Source organism: Priceomyces carsonii (genome assembly GCF_900007245.1).
Source record: "Priceomyces carsonii strain CBS4050 genome assembly, scaffold: Debaryomyces_carsonii_scaffold_1, whole genome shotgun sequence".
NCBI lineage: Eukaryota > Fungi > Ascomycota > Pichiomycetes > Serinales > Debaryomycetaceae > Priceomyces > Priceomyces carsonii.
The window spans coordinates 985173-1004179 of NW_026946674.1; the positions used below are offsets into that span (position 1 = coordinate 985173).

Consider the following 19007-nt stretch of genomic DNA (forward strand, 5'->3'; position numbering starts at 1 on the left):
CGGGTACCTACCATAGCCATTGAAGAACTTAGGTGACATTGATGTGGGACTGACACACAGTCACGTACGAAAGCTTTTACGAATGAAGTTAAGATATAAGATAACTTAAATTCCCTACCTTTATGCACAATTGGATCTTTACTATGGACTAGACTCCCTAATACAAAAAAAAAAGTGAATCGATTAGACTAGGCAGGTCGAGAATCATACATTTGATGGTATTAAACTTGATCTATTATCTAAACTAATATTATCGAAGTGAAAAAGGTAGAAAAGGCGCATACTGGTACCTTCACTACTCCCGACGACAGGTATATATGTTCGGGGCGAAATTGACTTATTACGAAGATTAATCTATATCAAAAGGAATAAAAAGAAAGTTAAAAGACCGAATGCACCGGTAGTTTTTGCGACGGCTGCTGCACCTTCATAGGACGAAACACCGACTGCTCCATGCGAACTTGACTGAGTTTCAAAGCTTGCGCTTGGCGTTTCAGTAACAATGTTATCAGTGATAACGTTGATGGTTGAAAGAGAAGAACTTGCTAATGTAGTTGGTTTGACCTCAGTCTCTGACGAAGTAGACCCAACGCCGGAAGCCAGGTTCAGAGTTGTTTCTCCGGAGTAAGGACAAAATGTAGTGTAGATAGTATTGTCCTTGGTCACTACTTTCCAGATTCCAGATTCGAATGAAGATGTGGCTTCAATCTCCGAAGAAATCGGACTCGGATTCGAACTTTGAGTTTCAGATTCAGTAGCTTCTCCAGAAAATGGGCAGTATGTTGTATAGATAGTATTGTCCTTGGTAACGACTGTCAACCCTGTGGTCTTAGGGACCTTAGAACAAACATTATTCGAGCACGAGGTGGTAGTAATGACTGTAGTAGAGTATATACTCTCAGTAGCTGTACCATCGTTTGAAATTGGAGTGTCAGAAGAAGCAGCTTCAGTCAAAGTTGCAGTTTCTGACGGAATACTTTTCAGTTTGTCATTATCATCGTAAGATGTGGTAATGGCTGCCGAAAAAATAGCTTCAGATGAAGATTCACTGGAGATAGGAACATACGTGACATATGTTGTCAGAATTCCATCAATGATAGTCGTCGCAGTAGTCAAGGAATCAAGTTCAGTAGTGAGACGACAGGAATACGAATCACAAATAGTCTTAGTTATTTCAACAGTGTCATCGTCCGTGATAGCGTCGTAAACATACGAGGTTGGTTCTGTTAGGTCAGAAATTGGTATGGTGCTTGATATCGAGTCATCAAAACCTTCAGACGACGAAACAGGGTACACGGTCGTGAGTACCGTTAGAATATCATCGACAATAGTAGTCCGCGTGGTTTTATTGTACTCATCTATCGTAGTATAGCATACACCACCGGATGGGCATATCGTCTGATAAAGGTCATACTCTTCACTCTCTGTTATAATTTCGTCGTCATAAATTGTCAGACCCGAATCTATCGAGCTTGAAGTGACATAAGGAGCACGCGTTATCGATGAGTTGGAATACACGAAAGAAGAAGGTGCTATTTCAGAGGAAGCGGCCGAAACCGCCTCGAAAACTGCTATCGAAGCAAGTAGAGCTGAGTATCTCATATCACAGCCTTAAGCGATCGACGTATTTTTTTGATTGTGTGTGTTTCAGATAGGATCAAATCAAAAATTAACGCACAATGGCTTCTGATACATATTTATAACACAGCTTTGACAGATTTTATCTCCATTTCTTTAGATGTCATGGCTGGATTCTTGGCCCTGTAGATCTCTTTTGGTCACTTTGACCGTTTCATCACTTAAACTATCCAGATTCATCAATAGTCAAGCTGGCTCTAATCAAACTTGACAATTGAGCCAGCAATTATGGCCCATTTTGTAAACAAGGAATTGATTTTGACAGAATATGTCAAAGATAAACGGCCAGCCATCTCGTGAAAACCGCATTCAAGCTGGATAATCCCAAATATGGTATCTGCAGATAAACATATCAAGTCTCACGTGATCGCAAGATACGATTAAATAACTTCTTTGAGATGCAATGCAGAATTTAGTTAATATTACATCAATATGCGAGTCAATAATGAATCTTCTTGACCGAATATTGACATATACGATCCTCATCTGTATTCATGTCTTTGGGTGCCGCGCATTTGATGCGAATAGAAATGTCTTGGAGCTTAATGACTCGAATATTCCACAAATATTAGCATCGGCACGATATTCGTTCATCTACTTTTATACTGACGGATGCAAATTCTGCTCAGAGTTTGAGCCAACTTTTCAGTACTTAAGTTTATTATACAATAATGGGACAGAATTGAATGATAAAAAACTACAAATAATCAAAACGAATGGTAGATTGAATAAAAGACTTCAATCTCTATTCAAAGTAGACAAATTTCCAACATTAAAGATGTTGAACTTTAAAACAAAGGAGATATTGACTTTTGAAGCAAAAGACAGGGCACCTGATACATTAATTGAGTTCGTGCAGAACATAGTTCCCGATGTGACACCAAATTATGACAATTTCGTCACCGATGTACTTTACCTCCATGATTCCAATTTTGATCAAGAGATTAAAAACAGACATGTATTGGTTGTATTCACAATGAAATATTTGGATGAATGGAGTGATTATGAGTATCCTTATCATTTCTATCAAGCGCTAGCTTCATCCATGTCAGGTCTGAAAACTTCTTTTGCATTAGTAGCGGCCTCGGAGCCTTCAGGTTTCAAGATGGTACGTGACTATGGAATCACAAACTTTCCTTCCATGATATACTTCTCACCGGATGGGTCTTTCAAAACTTATAGAATAAATCCGCAAAATCATCATATTAAAAACAAGTTGGTTCTTTCTGACATTGAATCTTTCCTAAATGGAACTGAAGGAAGTAGATGGTATAAAAGCATAACAGAATTAGATGAGGACCGCGAAGAATCTTTACTAAGTGAGGACATATCTGTCCTCGTGCCTGGTTTTAACTTTAATGGCTTCGGAAAGATCCTGCTTGGTGATATTGAGCAAGATTATGCGTATTTGCTAAACGAGATTCATATTTAGAATCGCATGATGTATATACTACTACCTAATTAATGGTCTACAAGTATTTCAAATCGTAGCTAAACTGTTCTCAGCGAGCCCCGATCTTTGGCTATCAATTGGTGCTTTTTGGGGCTGACTTGCTGCGACTGTATATAATTTCTGACATCGACTACAACTTTAAAATTTAGAAAGTATTGACAAAATAAACTAACTATAACGCATAAGTAATTGAAAACATCACATTGACATGAACATTTTCAGATTTTTTGCCGATTTATCTCATTTGGCAAGTATATTCATACTTCTCTTTTCGATTGAGAAGAACAAGTCATTGAATGGTCTTTCATTGAAGACACAGACCCTATACGTCTTAGTGTTTGTTACAAGGTATTTGGATTTATTCACCCACTTTGTTTCCCTTTACAATACATCGATGAAATTATTTTTCATTGGATCCTCACTTTACACAGTATACATAATGACAAATAAGTATCAGGTCTCCATTAAAGCACATGTCGACACATTTCCAGTGAAATATTTAGTTGGTGGAGCATTCCTTGCCGCTCTTTTAACAACAAAATCATACTCACCGTTGTATCTTTTATGGACATTTTCGATTTGGTTAGAATCTGTGGCTATACTCCCACATTTTTTTGTTTTACAAAGAACAGGAGAAGCTGAAAACATAACGGCCCATTACCTTTTTGCATTAGGAATCTATCGAGCCTTATACATACCCAACTGGATTTATAGATACTTTACAGAGGGTCGCTTAGATTGGGTAACTGTTGTCGCTGGAATCATCCAAACTGCTATTTATTCAGACTTTTTTTATATTTACTATACTAAAGTTTTGAAGGGTAAAAAATTTGAGCTTCCAGTCTAAGGTAGAAGATGAAAAATATACGACTGATATAAAAATTCTGAAAGATAGCAATAAGTTGCGATATATGGATCGTAGATTAATCTCTCTTCAAAGGGAAGTATTCAACTTTCACGCCGTCCTTGGTGACTATAAAAATTTCTAGACCATCTCCCACTTGGATGTGCCTCTCCGTTGCAGAGGAAAAGGCATCCTTAACAAGCTCTAAAACTTCACTCAATTCGAGATATCTGACTTCCTTCTTTTTCTTACCATCAGAACCTGGCACATACTGATTCTTAAGGTTAACTTGATTATCTAAGAAAGAGGTTATCAAACTGGAGGCCGCACCACCAGCCCTGCATTGCTCTCTCTCATATGAACCCAAAGGATCATAAGAATAAACAGCTCCTTTACCTTCTTCATCCAACCCTGCAATCAAGGTACTGACGTAGTATGGGAAAAACCTCTTCCCATAAAGTAAATGATGTATATATCTAGCTGCACTTTTGATTCCCAATCTTCTTTCACCATTGTTAAACTTATACCATTTTACTTGGTTTTTAAATTTGCTTATAAGGGCGTCCCCGTCTGCAGCAAACCCGTTGGCCGTCATAACTATATCATCTCCAACGTTAAAAATTTTCGGTTCATAACGAGAATTAATAGAGTACCCATTCACTTGTCTTGTGTCCCCTGCGAGGACCGCAAAATCCTTACCTGCGATACCTAGCACTGTTCCACCATTATCTGTGTATGGATTGAATCTATGTTCTATTGGAACTTTATTGACTTCCGACGAATATTCCGACGCAACAGTAGTAGAGTTCATTATGATCAAACGAAAGAAATGATATATTTCTTCAATTATATTAGCCAAACCTAACTGTGAACTCTAACCCAAACAATTGTCACTCTACTAGCAAATCTATTTATCTTGAACCGATATGCTCCAAGTCGCCACTCTGAAAAAGAATACGAAATCCGGCACATAACGAAATATACTCTATTTACTGATAATCTAGTGAAGCGCTGCACACTATGAGTTGAGCTTACAAAGAAAGACAGCTTCATTTCGACGTCCCTATTTAAAAGGGATAGCCTGGAACAGCTACTTATCAAAAATCTAACAAGATTGCAAAGTGGGAGCGAAATCAGCCACAAATAAAAAAGCTCTTACTTCTCATCACTACAAGTTCATATGCTTCTTTAAAGTCATTATCTTATTTGGTGACACTATATACAAAGAAAATTGCGAGATCTATGGCGGAGTTTCATCTCAAAAAGCTGAATATTTCAATAATAAAGTTTTTAGCTTGAAGATTGTTGAATTCGAGACACATACGATTTGGAAATAACATTCCATGATCTCATATACTTCTCTAAGCACTGATTAACGCAATGATCTTCACCAGAACTTAATGAACTGCCAGGCTGGGATATACATTTTTCAAAACAGTTTTCAGTGATTTTATTTACCAATTCCGTAGCGTTTGCTATTGCCAACTCCTGGCTAATCTGATCCTGTATTTGGGTCTTGATTTGCTCCGACTTAGTTGTCGCTGTGCCAGTATTAGGACCTGTTGAGCTGGTTGACGATCCAAATAATGCCATAATGCCTTCTCTATATTAATCTATCCCACGATATTGAATTTTTAAATGTCCAAAAACTTCGCTTTTAGTTATCTTTCTTCTTCCTTCTGCTACCTTGAATGTGCTCTTTATTAAGATAAACTAATAGATTTACTATGACAATGTCAATTTTCGGATGGAAATTTTACCAAGAAAGAAACGTATATGCAGAACTCTCTTGATTGATCTGTAATCCAATTCCTCGGCATTTTGGATAGATAAGACAGAAAGAATTCAAGTTAGCAATCACTTTTGATTTTTAAGAAAGAAAACGGTCTATGGCATAATGAGTGACACTTTACAGTCTGCTGATGATAATGCAAAAAGTGCACATTTATTTGTACTCATTCATGGACTATGGGGCGGGCCCAACCACATGTCAACTATAGAAAGAAGTATAAAGGAGCTCCTTCCAGAATGCTCCAAGGAGATAATTGTTACCTTGAAGCCTTCCAGCTTCAGATTTTGGAAGACATATGATGGTTTGAAGTATAACTCGCAAAGGATAATTCAAGAGATATTTTATGAAATTGAAATACTCAAACAAAATAAAAATTATAGAGTTGATAAAATTAGCATTATTGGGTATTCCTTAGGCGGTCTTCTTTCAAGGTACGTTATAGGTATGTTGAATGATTTAAATGTTTACAGCAAAATTGAACCAGTCTTCTTTACAACTTTTGCCACTCCTCACGTTGGAATCGAGTTCTTTAAAGAAAACGTGTTTGATAAAGGTGCAAACCATATTGGACAATTCATTTTCGGCAAGTCAGGTAGAGAAATGTTCATGAGGGATGCAAAAAACATAATGGTTACATTAGCTGACCCTAAGGAAACGTACTATAAAGGATTGGCTAAGTTTCAAAAGCATATTCTATTAGCAAACATTAAGAACGACAGAACAGTGGCATTTTTCACTTCTTACATAACTGACTATTCACCATTTGACGACTGGGAAACAATTAAGATCAAGTATTTGAAGGATCTTCCACAAGCGCGTATTGGCAATAGCCAGGTACAACCAAAATTTGTAGACTTGACTAGATCGCATGCCCTCGAAAGAGAAGAAAGCTTCCCTGGAAATTTACAAGAGGAAACGTCTTTTTTCCGATCAAATAGAATAGCAAGGACCATTATCATATGTTCTGTTGCATTTTTTTTACTACCCTTTTGGATCCCAATGATTTTCACAAGCAGTTTGTTTGCATCTATCTATAGTATGATTAAGATTCGGCTCTTGTCTGCCCCCAATATTGATATACATTGGAAAAGAGTTGAAAATTCGGTCTACGGATCTTCACCTGTTGATCCTGAGGATGCTAGGATTGGGGAGAAGGCTAGAGACAAAAGAAGAAAACTTTCTCAATACGAATCATTTAAAGGTGATACTTCCGGAATTACTGAAAATGCAATGGAAAATATTATGTACGCGGAAGAAAGGTTCTCAGGTAGAACACCACAGTTTCGTTCACATGATGAAGATAGAGATGATATTCAACCTATAATTGAAGGTAGAGAAGACAGTCTGTCGGATACTGATGCCGAACATAGTGGCGAAAGAGATATTATTCTTGATAAGAAGGAAAAGAAGCAGTTTGTAAATATCAATACAGAAGGAAATGACCTTGCTATGAAGAAACATATCAAGACACTAGAAGTTTCTGATTACAGTAAGTTTCCATTATTTAAAAGCAGAACTAAGCTTCCTCTTGGCGAATCAAAGAAATTCATCATTGATTCTTTAAATCAGCTTAGGTGGATAAAAATTCCAGTATATATTGATGCATGGAATTCTCACGATGGGATCGTGGCTAGACGTGGACCCCGTACGAATCCTAAGGGTGCTGCAACTATAGGTTTGTGGTGTTCGATTTTAAGGGACCACATGAAGCAACTGGATATTGAAACCACCGGAGTTCATATTTGAGATCGAATTCCGGACTGGAAACTTTATAGAATTTATAGATTAGTACTTGCTCTGAATATCATATATTGATTTTGATAAACAAGAATTGAATTTTGGGAGTGTTAGGGATAGCTTTTCATAGTGATGTTTCATAGAACACCACTAATGAATAAGCCCTTACTAGTGGGTCGATTCAAGGGTACCTTTAATCCCCGAGTCTGGTCAACTCGAACTAAATGTTTCTATTCACAAGCAAGAACTCAGACTCATACTAGATTGAGCAATTGGAGATTATTAGGCGTTGGAATATTAACTCTGGGATCTCTATTATGCAACAACATGATATATAATGATGTGCATGCCATCGATACTTCAATTCATGAGTTAGAGCCAGCAAAAGATGAAGAAACTTATGAAATGGGATTGTATCTGGCTTCACAGAGAGAAGAGACCGATCAATTTCAAAGGTATCGAAAACAAAAGCTTAAAGGCAGTAAAATCTTTGGGCCACTTTATTATCTTAAGTTCGCTATAGATGATTACATTATTGATCCACTCATTACATTATCAAGATTTGTAGAATTATCGATGATATTTCTCCCAGTTTTGATAAGTGCACCCATATGCTGGTTTGGAAAACACGAAAACTCTGAAAGTGGAGTTAGATCAGGAGCAAAGATCTGGTTTAAATATTTGAGATGGTCTGCTGAACTAGGAGGAGCTTCTTTCATTAAATTGGGGCAATGGGCCGCTTCAAGGACTGATATATTTCCTAAGGAGCTATGCGATGAACTAGGACGGTTACACTCAAATGCAAAAGCTCATTCATTATCTTCAACCAAAAAAATTGTGAGTGAAAGTTTCGGTTTACCATTCGATGAAATTTTTGACGAATTTAACGAGAAACCTCTTGGGGTGGGGGCAATTGCACAAGTTTATATTGCTAAATTGTCTAACAAGGCATTGAAAAAAGCCAAAACTAACGAAGTTCATTTTGAAGATGACCGACATCAACACTTGATTGACAAGATCTTGGTTACTGAGCAACAATTGACTAATAAGCAACAGGTTGCCGTGAAAGTTTTACACCCTAGAGTTGAGATTAAAATTAATAGAGATTTGAGAATAATGAAATTTTTTGCAAACCTAATTGATATGATACCTAGTATGGAATGGCTTTCTTTACCTGATGAGGTACAGCAATTTTCAATTTTGATGCGTTTGCAATTGGACCTCAGGATTGAAGGTCTAAACTTGGCAAAATTTAGGCATAACTTCAAGAATAGATTAGATATACATTTCCCCATGCCTTACATCAATTTCACTACCAGAGACGTCTTAGTGGAAGAGTTTATTCATGCTATTCCATTGGAGAAGATGCTATCTTTGAAGAAGAACTTTGGAAAAAATTTGTCAAAGGAAATAAGCGACAAAGGTTTGGATGCCTTTTTACAAATGCTTATTCTTGATAATTTTGTTCATGCAGATTTGCATCCAGGAAATATGATGATACGATTCTATAAAAATGAGCTATTCAAACATGAAAAGGAATATAAGATAGTTAAAACAAGCAACGAAGATGACTCGAACAGGATAACTAATGAATTGTTAAACTTAAAAGGAGCAGATGAAGACGAATGGTGCAGAAGGTTAGCAACTTTGTACGAGGAGGGATATCATGCAGAAATATGCTTTTTAGATGTTGGATTGATAACAGAGTTAAATCATACAGACCGTGTCAACTTTATAGATTTATTTAAATCACTTTCGGAGTTTGATGGTTACAAGGCGGGTGAATTAATGGTAGAAAGATCTAGGACACCGGAGACAGTCATAAACAAGGAGATATTTGCCTTGAAAGTAGAAAAATTGGTCGACAGGATTAGACAAAGAACATTCGCGTTGGGCAACATTAGTATTGGAGATTTACTAGATCTGGTTTTGGGAATGGTCAGAACTCACCATGTGAGAATGGAAGGTGATTTTATTACTGTCATAGTGGCAATATTATTGTTAGAAGGGATTGGCCGCAGATTGGACCCAGATCTCGATTTATTTGCAAGGTTCGTATACGCTTTTCTATTCGGTTTTCCAACAGAGAACGAGTTATTTAGTATTTGAATACTTGTTCTATCCTATCTTGATACTTTTACTAACTTATTCCAGTGCATTACCAGTGTTAAGAAAGTTGGGAGTTCTGAGAGAAGGTAGAGAAATGTTGAAGGATGAGAACTCTTTGAACATGGTGAAAGTGTGGATGGTCTTAGAAGTTAGACAATTCATTCATGCTTCAATCGAAGATGTAAGTAATACAAAAAGAATTTATCAGACATTATACTAACTTTATTTTAGATTTATGCTTTAGTTAAAGCTGATATGTTAAGTCCCAATGTATAGTTTATATAATGCATCTTACGGTAATGTTATTTTATGTAAAGGGAAGTAAATATGTATCGCGCGGTATTCCCCTAGTTTCACCCCAAACATTGATTAAGAACATAAAGAAACACTCATATGGGATTTTAAGCCAACGCCAAGGTATCAAGCCCTCACATATACTAATATGACAGGTACACTTCAACCTGATATCATACGTGACTCTACACAGAACCAGGCTATTAATCAGGATAGTGAGGTTCTTGATCTTAACTTATACACAGCAAGAAAAGCGCAAGAATTCATCAAGACACATCAGAATAAGTGGGTTCATGGAATCAGAGTGCCAAGGTCAGTATTCGAATACGAGAAAATAACACACCCAGAGAAGAGTTGGAAATCTAGTGGTCATAATATTATATTTGCACCTCGGGCGGTATTAAAAGAGGCACCACAAGCAGCATTTGTGCCTGTAAAGCAAGACACTTCTTCGTCAGAAGGCGATTCTAGTGATTCATTTAAGGCTCAAGCAAGGGCTTCAATCGTTAAAAGATTCCATAATTCATCAATTGTACGAAAGGATGAGGGCCAAAGTTCATTCTCAGGTTACTTCTCCGTGCCGAATACCATGTTGAATAGTCCACATTTAAACCCTTACTACCACTCACTGACCTTTGCTGAGGTCCCTAAGCTATGCTACCAAAACCACTATAGTTTAAAGGACAGAACTTACACTTTTGGTGGACTCCAAATAAATAGTAAAAGTGACCTCAGTTACTTGGGCATTCCAAAAGATGTTCCAGCCGAAAAAATTTCAGTGAATCTCCCCGATGATCTTCCTCCTCATTTCAACAGGGAGATTTTAAGTAATCCCTTGATGACTCAAAATGTACACTTGATTATGTTGAATCAGACGAGAAACACATTGACAAGTTTGGATGTGAGGTACTTTCCATGGCATCTAAATTCTTTAGTCAGTTGTGAAATATCTGATAGACACATCTTCTTTTACGGTGGGTTTCTGATGAACACTGAAGCTGTGACTTATGATCGCGAGATAGATCGCTGGATAATCGAAAAAAGAATACATTTGAATGAAGATGGCTACATTCTTGATACAACGTCATTAAGATTTACGAAGGTTCAGTTGAAGGCAAGAGATGATCAAAAGATTAATATTGGTAGGTTGGGAAGTGCTGTGACGTCCAATATTTATCAATTTCGAGGAAACAATAACGTTCCTAGTAGGGTACCTCTGCCTCCAATTTTCACTGATCATAGTAGCCAAAAGTCGCCTTCAGAGAGTCCCATAATCAGTCCTTTGAATGCTTCTGTTCCTAAAACGGACACATTCAAGCTCCCAGAAGCTCAGACAAGCTCGGCATCAATCAGCAGCTCGTCAGACACATCGCTGTTTACGGGAGTTTTTACAAATTCTAATTCTGCTTCTAATTCTGTTTCTAATTCTAAGACTACCAGTCAGACGACTCCTCGACAAATCAGCAAAGTGGTCACTTCAGCTAAAAGCCATACAACGTCAGAGCCAACGAAATCACCGACTCTCAATGCATCGAAAGTGGGACAAGTAATTTCTAAATCATCTAGAATATTTCATAGACCACATCAAAGGCAACACAGCTCAACAATGAGCAAAACAAACGATACTGAATTCAAAAACTCTTATTCAAATCAAGTCAGACAGCACAGATCAAATTCATTACATCAACAAGCTGTGAACAGACCAGTATCACCACTTAACTCTTTGGGTAACAACACAAGTCAAAGCACACCGGAAGGTGAAACTAAGTCTTCGTATAAGCACACCCCTCTACCTACTCCTACTGATTCAATAGATTGTCGAAATCTAGATGCAGAGTTTTCAAATGATGGGTATAAAGGTGAAGCTCCCACAGAACAATCAAAGACTCAATCTGAGAATTTCATTTTCAACAGCTCTCCAGTTGCAGTTTCAATATTTGTTTTCGGAGGTTTTATTTGTCAGAAGAATGAAGAAGGAAACAAAAAGTTCGTTGGCTCTCTGGATTTATTGAAAATCGATATCAACGTTAAAGATAGGTATTCAAGCGTGGTTCATTTTGAACCTGAGGGTTCAGTTTCATTGATAGACCATAATAAAGATCTCCTTTCTTCGAAAGGTACGAGCGAATGGCCGTCACCACGAGGCTATTTTGCATTTTCTTTGATAGACTACAATCAGACTTTAGTAGACAGATGTGAGAGAACAATAATAAATGACGTCGATTCCGAACATCCAACGTCGCCTGTTAGTAATACGTCAGGCAATTCTTTCTATGGTAGCATTGGTACCGAATTAGAAACGCAAGAAGTCCCTGAGGAATTTTTTAATGGAAAGGCATTATTAATTCAAGGTGGTATTAACGAAAAATCAGAGACGTTCAGCGACTTTTATTTGTTCGTGTTCGATACAGAGAGGTGGCATAAACTTTCTACTTATGCCTATGATTATTTTGACTCCCATATTGATCCCTATGAAGACGAGGATTTATCTCTTTTGGAAAAACAAGAAGAAGTGAAGGATCCAAAACTAGCGGATGCTGAATTAAGAGCATGTTACCACACTTCTATGTACTATAAAAATGACCAGAAACACTACGTTTTCTTCTTTGGAGGATTTGGTAACGATTATTTGAGATTCTTTGATAAGACTCCATATTCAAGTGATAAACTAGACATTACCAGATTCGCCCGATTCCAATTTGCAACTACGAATAACCATGTAAATAGGATTGCCGTCTTGAATCTACAAACGCAAACTTGGAGATTTCTCAAATACTTCTTTAACGTGAGCCATATCTTGAGTGATGAGTTCGTCAATAGGCTTGTGACTCAGCCCTATTGGACAAATACCAGGATTAGCAATTATGCGGGATGCATTTCTTTGAATGGTAAGACTATTACTGTTAGTCATGGTCTAGTCGCTCCTGTTCCAGAAAAGAGGGAAGATAGAGAAAAATTACTAAAAGAAACCCAAGATGGAAGTCTTCTATGGGGTGTTCGTGTTCACTTTACCTTCCCTGGACTATAAAGAAGTAGACAAAACTTGGGTCACATTTTTAAAATACAAATATGCAAAATGCCTCTATGATATTGCAGATTATTAACATATTACGTAAGGTTTTTTTTTTTTTTTTTTTTTTTTTTTTTTCGTCAAACTACAAAAAGATTGCCCTTCACAACGGCAGCTCTTCATCTTGCTTTTTGTAAAACTGTAATTTCTCATAGATATTTAGCAGCAGATAAGATGTTTGGATTAGGAGGAGCACCTCAGATTTCTTCTCAGCAGAAGATTCAAGCTGCCGAGGCAGAATTGGATATGGTTACAGGTATGTTCAACCTGTTGGTTGAGCAATGCCATCAAAAATGCATTAATAAGAGCTATGCTGATGCAGATATCACGAAGCAAGAGGCATTATGCTTAGATAGATGTGTATCTAAGTATTTCGAGACTAACGTTCAAGTTGGGGACAATATGCAAAAATTGGGCCAGTCAGGTCAATTTATGGGGAGACAGTAGATCAAAATCGATAAATATATGGATGGATAATATTACGAAACACGAATGTCTATCTGCTATGAAATTGATTGGTTTGTACTATAGATTGGCTATTTACTTTGTATATATTCGTAAATTTCAAAGAAATATTTACTTATGACTCCTTCGAGTTATACCATGTACTCATTTTTTAGTTCAGGTAGGCAATACCAAAGGAGCAATCTGAATCCCAAGTCAAAGAATTATTTATTAAATATAGATATTATTTACATAGAGCTTAAAATCCAACGGCAGTTTCTAATCTCAATTTCAATCCTTCCCAAGAATTAATCTTTGGTCTCACGTCCAAATGAACTGGTCTTTGATCGCTGCCTCCGTAAAAATCTATAACGTAATCAATCTCAACACCACAGCGATCGATCTTCCAGTCATGCCTATCAAATGGTTTATCATAGCCGAGTAATGTTGATTTGAACCACGCTCTTGGTGTAAGTTTTTTCGAATCCCCTTTAAAACTAGTGAGCTTTATTCCTCCACATTTCTTCATTGCATCTTCGTAATTACCCCTCTCCCATCTTAAGATCTGGTGCCATGCCATTTCATTAACAGCATTATGGATAGGGACAATTGTTTTCATGTCTCGAGCTTCTGGATCCCAATTTTTGCGTTTCATAGCCTCAAAAAATTGCTTTTGAGAAGGATAAACCCAATTAGAACCGGATGAAGTCCTTGGTATGGAGCTGACATCTCGATCTGTAGGGAGATTAACATCAGAGTGACTTGGGTATGAACTCTTTTCAATTCTGTCTGAGTTGCATTCTTCCTCTATACCTTCAGAGAGAACCGGGGTAACGGAAACCTTGCTAGCCCATGCTGCCCTAGCATTATGATCTACGGGGCATTTGGGTTGACTATCCTGAGGACTTGCTATGCTGGATTTGAGTGATTCATCAACGTTACAAATCGGCTTCTCCTTCCATAAAAAACTCTTCCAACTTATACCCGAGTTATGGTCAACTGGGCACTTAGATCCATCCTCCCCTGCCATCTTCAACTTTGGTGAATCGTTGTAAATTATATTATCTATATTCAAGAAAAGTAGCGAAGGATTCCACAATAATTTATAGGTTAAACGTCACGTGACATAAATTATCTCAGCTCAAATAGTATATAGAATTTTGATAGGTATGTAATAACTTTTATATTCGGATGAGGTTAAGTAGGTCTAATGAAGATCAATTGAGATGATAATTGCATATATATTAGTATATTTTTTTCTTTTCGTCTAGGGAGAATTCTCCAGCACCTGCATTGACTATTAATAGCAAACCACCCACAATAGACAACGTCTGGAAAAATTCATACTTCAAGAAATCACGGTCCGAATCATGAATCCCATATTTCCAGAATTGGTTTATAAGAACATTATAGACAAACAAAAGTAATGTCAAAACAAATGCGGCAAATTTAGTCTTATATCCCACAACAATAGAGCCACAAGACACGAAACCAAAAATAATAACCAAGATCCTCGTGAAAGACCAAGATGCTGAAAAAACAAAGCCTAAAAATAAAAATACCAACAAGAGTCTTCCTGCTAGCAAAAAGTACTTCTTATTGTCTTGGTTATTTATCATCGGCAAACCTGGCATGGTCAATAATCTTTTATCTCTAACCAAGGTGTCGGAAAATGCAAGTATGAGTCCACCTACCACTGATAAGTTTCTAAGAATAAATTGACCATCAAAGACTAAACCATAAAATATACCTTGAAAAATAACAACTGATACCAAAGTGGAGGTAGCAGCAGCAGATTTCTTTCTTAAAACAAGTAATGTTGATGCTATTAGCATAACCACAACATTTGTAAACAAAAATAAAACTGTTAACCACCGCCAAATTTTCCTATAATTATGGAGATAGTACACTTGTTCAGACCATTGGGTAAATATCCGAAGTGAGTCCTCGTAAAATGTAGCGACAAGAAACAAACGGCCAATCGCAGGCACATACGGCTTAAGGGGAGCACAGTAGTCATCAATTAATGATTCTGTGTTCTTCGAGATATCTTCAAACTTATCAAGAAAAGTCTTAGAGCTTTTGATAGGTCCAATATTTTGTGTCGACCGACCATCCATTGGCCCACGAAACTGGCCATTGAATTGATTTGGACCACGGTAAGACATCAGTTAGGTAAAAAGTTTAATCAAATGAAAAGCTCTATGAACAGGAAAATAAAGAATCAAATCAGAGACTAACAATTGGAAATGATTCTCGATATTAGACTTTTTGACGTCTTAATTCTATTGCTTTATCTTTGAAAAAGATTGTCGAAAAACTGAAGATACAAACCTTTCCTTAGCAATATATAATTCAATTACTATAATCAATTAATCCTTCAAAGAATTCTAGTTGACAAATCCTACTTTGATTCGCTTGCTAGTCACTGAATCAAGCGCATTTCAGTCGGGGTATTGAGAAGAATTTAACACGCAGTGCTCTAACAATAGTCGTGCGATTACACAATTTTAACCTGCTTGTCACCACCAAAGACTGAACCATTCTTGATAGATAAAAGACCAGGCATTATGATATCCATAAGCTTTGCAGAAGAAACTATCATCTATATTGTATATCAGACTTAAATTCTATGTAAATTCTCTATTGTAGTTATGCTAGGAGGACTTAAGATGTTAGTAAACAAGAACCTACTCTTTTGCCAGATAAAGTACCTTAACACTATGGCTGAACTATGCAGAACATCTTATAATACGAGTGCCCATAGACATACAATCAAAGTTCAAAAAGTTTTGGTCTCGTTTAAAATTATGCATGTATCACAGAGCTTTTAATATATCTAGCTCTTCGAAAGATTCAGAGATCTCAAGTTCCCACGTCTTCTCACTTCATTGTCCATGAGATCATGTATTCTGTGACCACCTGCAATGCCAACCGCAAGTACCGATTCCAAAAGATCGAGTGGCATTTTATCTTCCAACATCAAAAGAGCCAACTTTTCACTTTTTCCCACAACCCCAATAGTCAAAGCACTAATATCATTCTCTTCCAAACTATTAAGGTCTAGTAAAGGCGTTTGGTCATATAAGCCAGCACCCACGGCCGATATATAATCATACATTGCAATTCCAGCATCAATAAGCGCTAACGTGAGAGCATTAGTCATAGATGCAAGGAGCCCACCATCTTGTGCAAGAACATGTATGCTTATCAGTATAAGAGTCCTGGGGTATAATTTGGTTATAATGCATTGCTCAAAAGTCCTCTCCAAAGTAGCCTTAAGCTCGATTAGCCTTTTCTCGTTTTTCAACCTTTTCTTACGTTCAAAAGTAGAAAAGTTAGCTACCGCAAGATTGACTTCTATAGTAGCTTTATTGACATCGTTTTGAGACCTTAATTTGGGTTCCATGGGACCTTGGACCATACATATAACTTTAGTATTTCCTTGTTCAACATATGAAGAACCATCCGAAGAATTAGGATGAGTGTTAATTTGACACTGAAATTGTCTTATCTCATTCCATCTCCTACCATCTATTCTAAGACCCTCTGGGGAGTACAATTCTAATCGTGACATGATAGTTTGTAAATATTAAAGATGAATTACGTGAAAAAACATCAAACTTGAGAACATATTTAAAGATCTATGATGAGATTAATATGCACACCCAACAAAGTTTTAACAAAGAAGTTTCGAAAAGGATGCTAAGAGGTCTTAGACAACGATTCAGGGGCATCAAGGAATTGTATAAATACACCAATTGCCCAACAATTAGAAAGGAAGAAAAAAATTGCCGAATAGAACAAGCCTTCGTCAAATGTACTCTCTCCTAAAAATTCAAGCAGATAAGCAAAATACAACCAACATGCCTGAGAAACCACCCATAAGAAAAGAGCAAGAAAACCCTTGAAGTAGTATTTCTTGTTCGCTAAATTTGAATTTGCAAGGAAATGAGGTAAAAATATTAAATACCAAATAAAATATTGCGAAGTAATAACTTTATTAAATGCAACGAAAGTAAACGTTTGCAAAAATAGACAAGATATTAAGTCACTTTTTGCAAAGTTAAGTGGCAATATAAAAACCGTCAAGACGATTTGTGGTATGAATGCAATGGTTTCCAAATTGTTAACAAAGATACCTTCTATTTCTGGAAATGCAGATTTGTAGTACAATGCAATATTATAGATTGAGAAATTATGCCTGTGGTCTAATCTCACGAAATGATAGATGTAGCTCTCATATAGGAAATCGTCTCCATATATTCGATACATAAGTAGTCCCAATGATACGAATGATGCAAGCGAGACTAAAGCGTATTTTAAATTAACTTTGTTGACAAGATTCAATAGTGGGAGATTAACAAATGGATACCCCCTATCAGATAGAAATATCAAGATACTTGGTAAGTAAATTATAGGATATAATTTAAAGTGAATCGATATCCCTAATAGAATGGAAGACAAAGTAAGTGAGCCTCGAAATAATAGATAAACTGCCATCATTATTATCACAGTCAATATACTCTCAGAGGAGCCCCTGGTGCTTATAGTTATTACCATCGGGTTCAAGAGCCATATTGAAGCAAATATAGCAGTATAATTGGCATTCAATTTCCTCTCCGTTCTCAAGAGCTTAACGATCACAACACCTGTAATTAGATCTCCGATCATAAAAATAATTTTTCCAAAACTATACCAATACCCACCCAATGCGTTAGGTAGAAGTAGCCAGGAGAGGAGAGGAGTATATCTGTAAGTTTCTCTTTTGTAAGGTGAGTATCCCTCGTATACATATTTGGCAGCGTCTGAAAAAACCAAATAGTCAATATCCGTGTATTTCACGTTCATAAAAGCATCTTGATATAGCCCAAAGAAAAAGAAGCCAAGTCTCAATAGAACTGACAAGATGAGAATAAATATTAATAATCTTTCCATTTTTCAGCCTTCTTTAATTCATAAGACCAAGTAAATGACAATAAGAAATTGTTCCGACCTGAGTAGCGAAATAAAAAATTTAATGTAGCGCTCTTTTAGCTATAAAATAACAATCTACTTAAACTCAATATGTCTGGGACACAAGAGGATATATATAAGGAATATTTAAATTATGACTGGGATTCTTTTAGAGAATTTCAAGATGGATTACGGGAGATTTTAGATAATTACTTGAAAAACTTACAAGAAAACGACGCTACAATATCATCAATTTCTCCGCATGATAAGCAGCAATTGATAGACCAAGCTAAGAGCTTTTTTTACTGCTCAAACTCCGGAAACATAATGAATTTAGATGAATTCAAGGCTTGGGAGAAAGAAAATGGAGATAAATATAGAAGGAGTAAACAAATCGTGGAATTGGAGGAACCAGATCAGATTCAATCAAGCAACGACACGGAAAATATGGAATCCACCGCCCCGTACTCTTCGAACTACCATGAACTAGTTGAAAGGATTATTACAGGCAAAGAAATACCAGGAATAAAACAAATTCCTGATACTGTACTTCCCGAAAAAAGCTCCCAATCCCATGCAAAATTGAGAGTGAAACCCTGGGAGCAGAAGGAAGTGAATAAAGACATATCCTAAGAAGTTAATATACAAGATATATCAATGAAATTCTTAT

At 36.7% G+C, this 19007-nt stretch overlaps 16 protein-coding genes across 16 annotated transcripts; 9 read left to right on the top strand and 7 right to left on the bottom strand.

The window, feature by feature from the left end:
* Positions 1–354: 354 nt before the first annotated feature.
* On the bottom strand, positions 355–1602 carry PGA38 (Pga38p; the record flags this gene model as incomplete). Its single annotated transcript, XM_062955432.1, has 1 exon — positions 355–1602. The coding sequence occupies one exon, from the start codon at positions 1600–1602 to the stop codon at positions 355–357; it is 1248 nt and encodes a 415-aa protein (XP_062807374.1).
* Positions 1603–2083: 481 nt separating this feature from the next.
* On the top strand, positions 2084–3070 carry PRCAT00000532001 (uncharacterized protein; the record flags this gene model as incomplete). Its single annotated transcript, XM_062955443.1, has 1 exon — positions 2084–3070. The coding sequence occupies one exon, from the start codon at positions 2084–2086 to the stop codon at positions 3068–3070; it is 987 nt and encodes a 328-aa protein (XP_062807375.1).
* Positions 3071–3299: 229 nt separating this feature from the next.
* Positions 3300–3938, top strand: PRCAT00000533001 (uncharacterized protein; the record flags this gene model as incomplete). The annotated part of the gene is made up of 1 exon (XM_062955455.1): positions 3300–3938. One exon carries the CDS (start codon positions 3300–3302, stop codon positions 3936–3938), a length of 639 nt encoding a protein of 212 aa, XP_062807376.1.
* A 76-nt stretch (positions 3939–4014) lies between these two features.
* PRCAT00000534001 (proteasome core particle subunit beta 6) lies at positions 4015–4746 on the bottom strand (the record flags this gene model as incomplete). Its single annotated transcript, XM_062955466.1, has 1 exon — positions 4015–4746. One exon carries the CDS (start codon positions 4744–4746, stop codon positions 4015–4017), a length of 732 nt encoding a protein of 243 aa, XP_062807377.1.
* A 479-nt stretch (positions 4747–5225) lies between these two features.
* TIM13 (protein translocase subunit) lies at positions 5226–5528 on the bottom strand (the record flags this gene model as incomplete). Its single annotated transcript, XM_062955477.1, has 1 exon — positions 5226–5528. The coding sequence occupies one exon, from the start codon at positions 5526–5528 to the stop codon at positions 5226–5228; it is 303 nt and encodes a 100-aa protein (XP_062807378.1).
* A 304-nt stretch (positions 5529–5832) lies between these two features.
* PRCAT00000536001 (putative hydrolase) lies at positions 5833–7473 on the top strand (the record flags this gene model as incomplete). Its single annotated transcript, XM_062955488.1, has 1 exon — positions 5833–7473. One exon carries the CDS (start codon positions 5833–5835, stop codon positions 7471–7473), a length of 1641 nt encoding a protein of 546 aa, XP_062807379.1.
* Positions 7474–7596: 123 nt separating this feature from the next.
* Positions 7597–9573, top strand: PRCAT00000537001 (uncharacterized protein; the record flags this gene model as incomplete). The annotated part of the gene is made up of 1 exon (XM_062955499.1): positions 7597–9573. One exon carries the CDS (start codon positions 7597–7599, stop codon positions 9571–9573), a length of 1977 nt encoding a protein of 658 aa, XP_062807380.1.
* Positions 9574–9667: 94 nt separating this feature from the next.
* On the top strand, positions 9668–9793 carry PRCAT00000538001 (uncharacterized protein; the record flags this gene model as incomplete). Its single annotated transcript, XM_062955510.1, has 1 exon — positions 9668–9793. One exon carries the CDS (start codon positions 9668–9670, stop codon positions 9791–9793), a length of 126 nt encoding a protein of 41 aa, XP_062807381.1.
* A 222-nt stretch (positions 9794–10015) lies between these two features.
* Positions 10016–12895, top strand: PRCAT00000540001 (uncharacterized protein; the record flags this gene model as incomplete). Its single annotated transcript, XM_062955521.1, has 1 exon — positions 10016–12895. The coding sequence occupies one exon, from the start codon at positions 10016–10018 to the stop codon at positions 12893–12895; it is 2880 nt and encodes a 959-aa protein (XP_062807382.1).
* Positions 12896–12951: 56 nt separating this feature from the next.
* On the top strand, positions 12952–13074 carry PRCAT00000541001 (uncharacterized protein; the record flags this gene model as incomplete). The annotated part of the gene is made up of 1 exon (XM_062955532.1): positions 12952–13074. One exon carries the CDS (start codon positions 12952–12954, stop codon positions 13072–13074), a length of 123 nt encoding a protein of 40 aa, XP_062807383.1.
* A 37-nt stretch (positions 13075–13111) lies between these two features.
* TIM10 (protein transporter) lies at positions 13112–13384 on the top strand (the record flags this gene model as incomplete). The annotated part of the gene is made up of 1 exon (XM_062955543.1): positions 13112–13384. One exon carries the CDS (start codon positions 13112–13114, stop codon positions 13382–13384), a length of 273 nt encoding a protein of 90 aa, XP_062807384.1.
* Positions 13385–13640: 256 nt separating this feature from the next.
* CYT2 (cytochrome c1 heme lyase) lies at positions 13641–14411 on the bottom strand (the record flags this gene model as incomplete). The annotated part of the gene is made up of 1 exon (XM_062955554.1): positions 13641–14411. One exon carries the CDS (start codon positions 14409–14411, stop codon positions 13641–13643), a length of 771 nt encoding a protein of 256 aa, XP_062807385.1.
* Positions 14412–14625: 214 nt separating this feature from the next.
* ERV29 (Erv29p) lies at positions 14626–15549 on the bottom strand (the record flags this gene model as incomplete). Its single annotated transcript, XM_062955566.1, has 1 exon — positions 14626–15549. The coding sequence occupies one exon, from the start codon at positions 15547–15549 to the stop codon at positions 14626–14628; it is 924 nt and encodes a 307-aa protein (XP_062807386.1).
* A 671-nt stretch (positions 15550–16220) lies between these two features.
* On the bottom strand, positions 16221–16958 carry PRCAT00000545001 (exosome non-catalytic core subunit; the record flags this gene model as incomplete). The annotated part of the gene is made up of 1 exon (XM_062955577.1): positions 16221–16958. One exon carries the CDS (start codon positions 16956–16958, stop codon positions 16221–16223), a length of 738 nt encoding a protein of 245 aa, XP_062807387.1.
* A 128-nt stretch (positions 16959–17086) lies between these two features.
* On the bottom strand, positions 17087–18319 carry PRCAT00000546001 (glycosylphosphatidylinositol-alpha 1,4 mannosyltransferase I; the record flags this gene model as incomplete). Its single annotated transcript, XM_062955588.1, has 1 exon — positions 17087–18319. One exon carries the CDS (start codon positions 18317–18319, stop codon positions 17087–17089), a length of 1233 nt encoding a protein of 410 aa, XP_062807388.1.
* A 129-nt stretch (positions 18320–18448) lies between these two features.
* Positions 18449–18970, top strand: PRCAT00000547001 (uncharacterized protein; the record flags this gene model as incomplete). The annotated part of the gene is made up of 1 exon (XM_062955599.1): positions 18449–18970. One exon carries the CDS (start codon positions 18449–18451, stop codon positions 18968–18970), a length of 522 nt encoding a protein of 173 aa, XP_062807389.1.
* Positions 18971–19007: the final 37 nt, after the last annotated feature.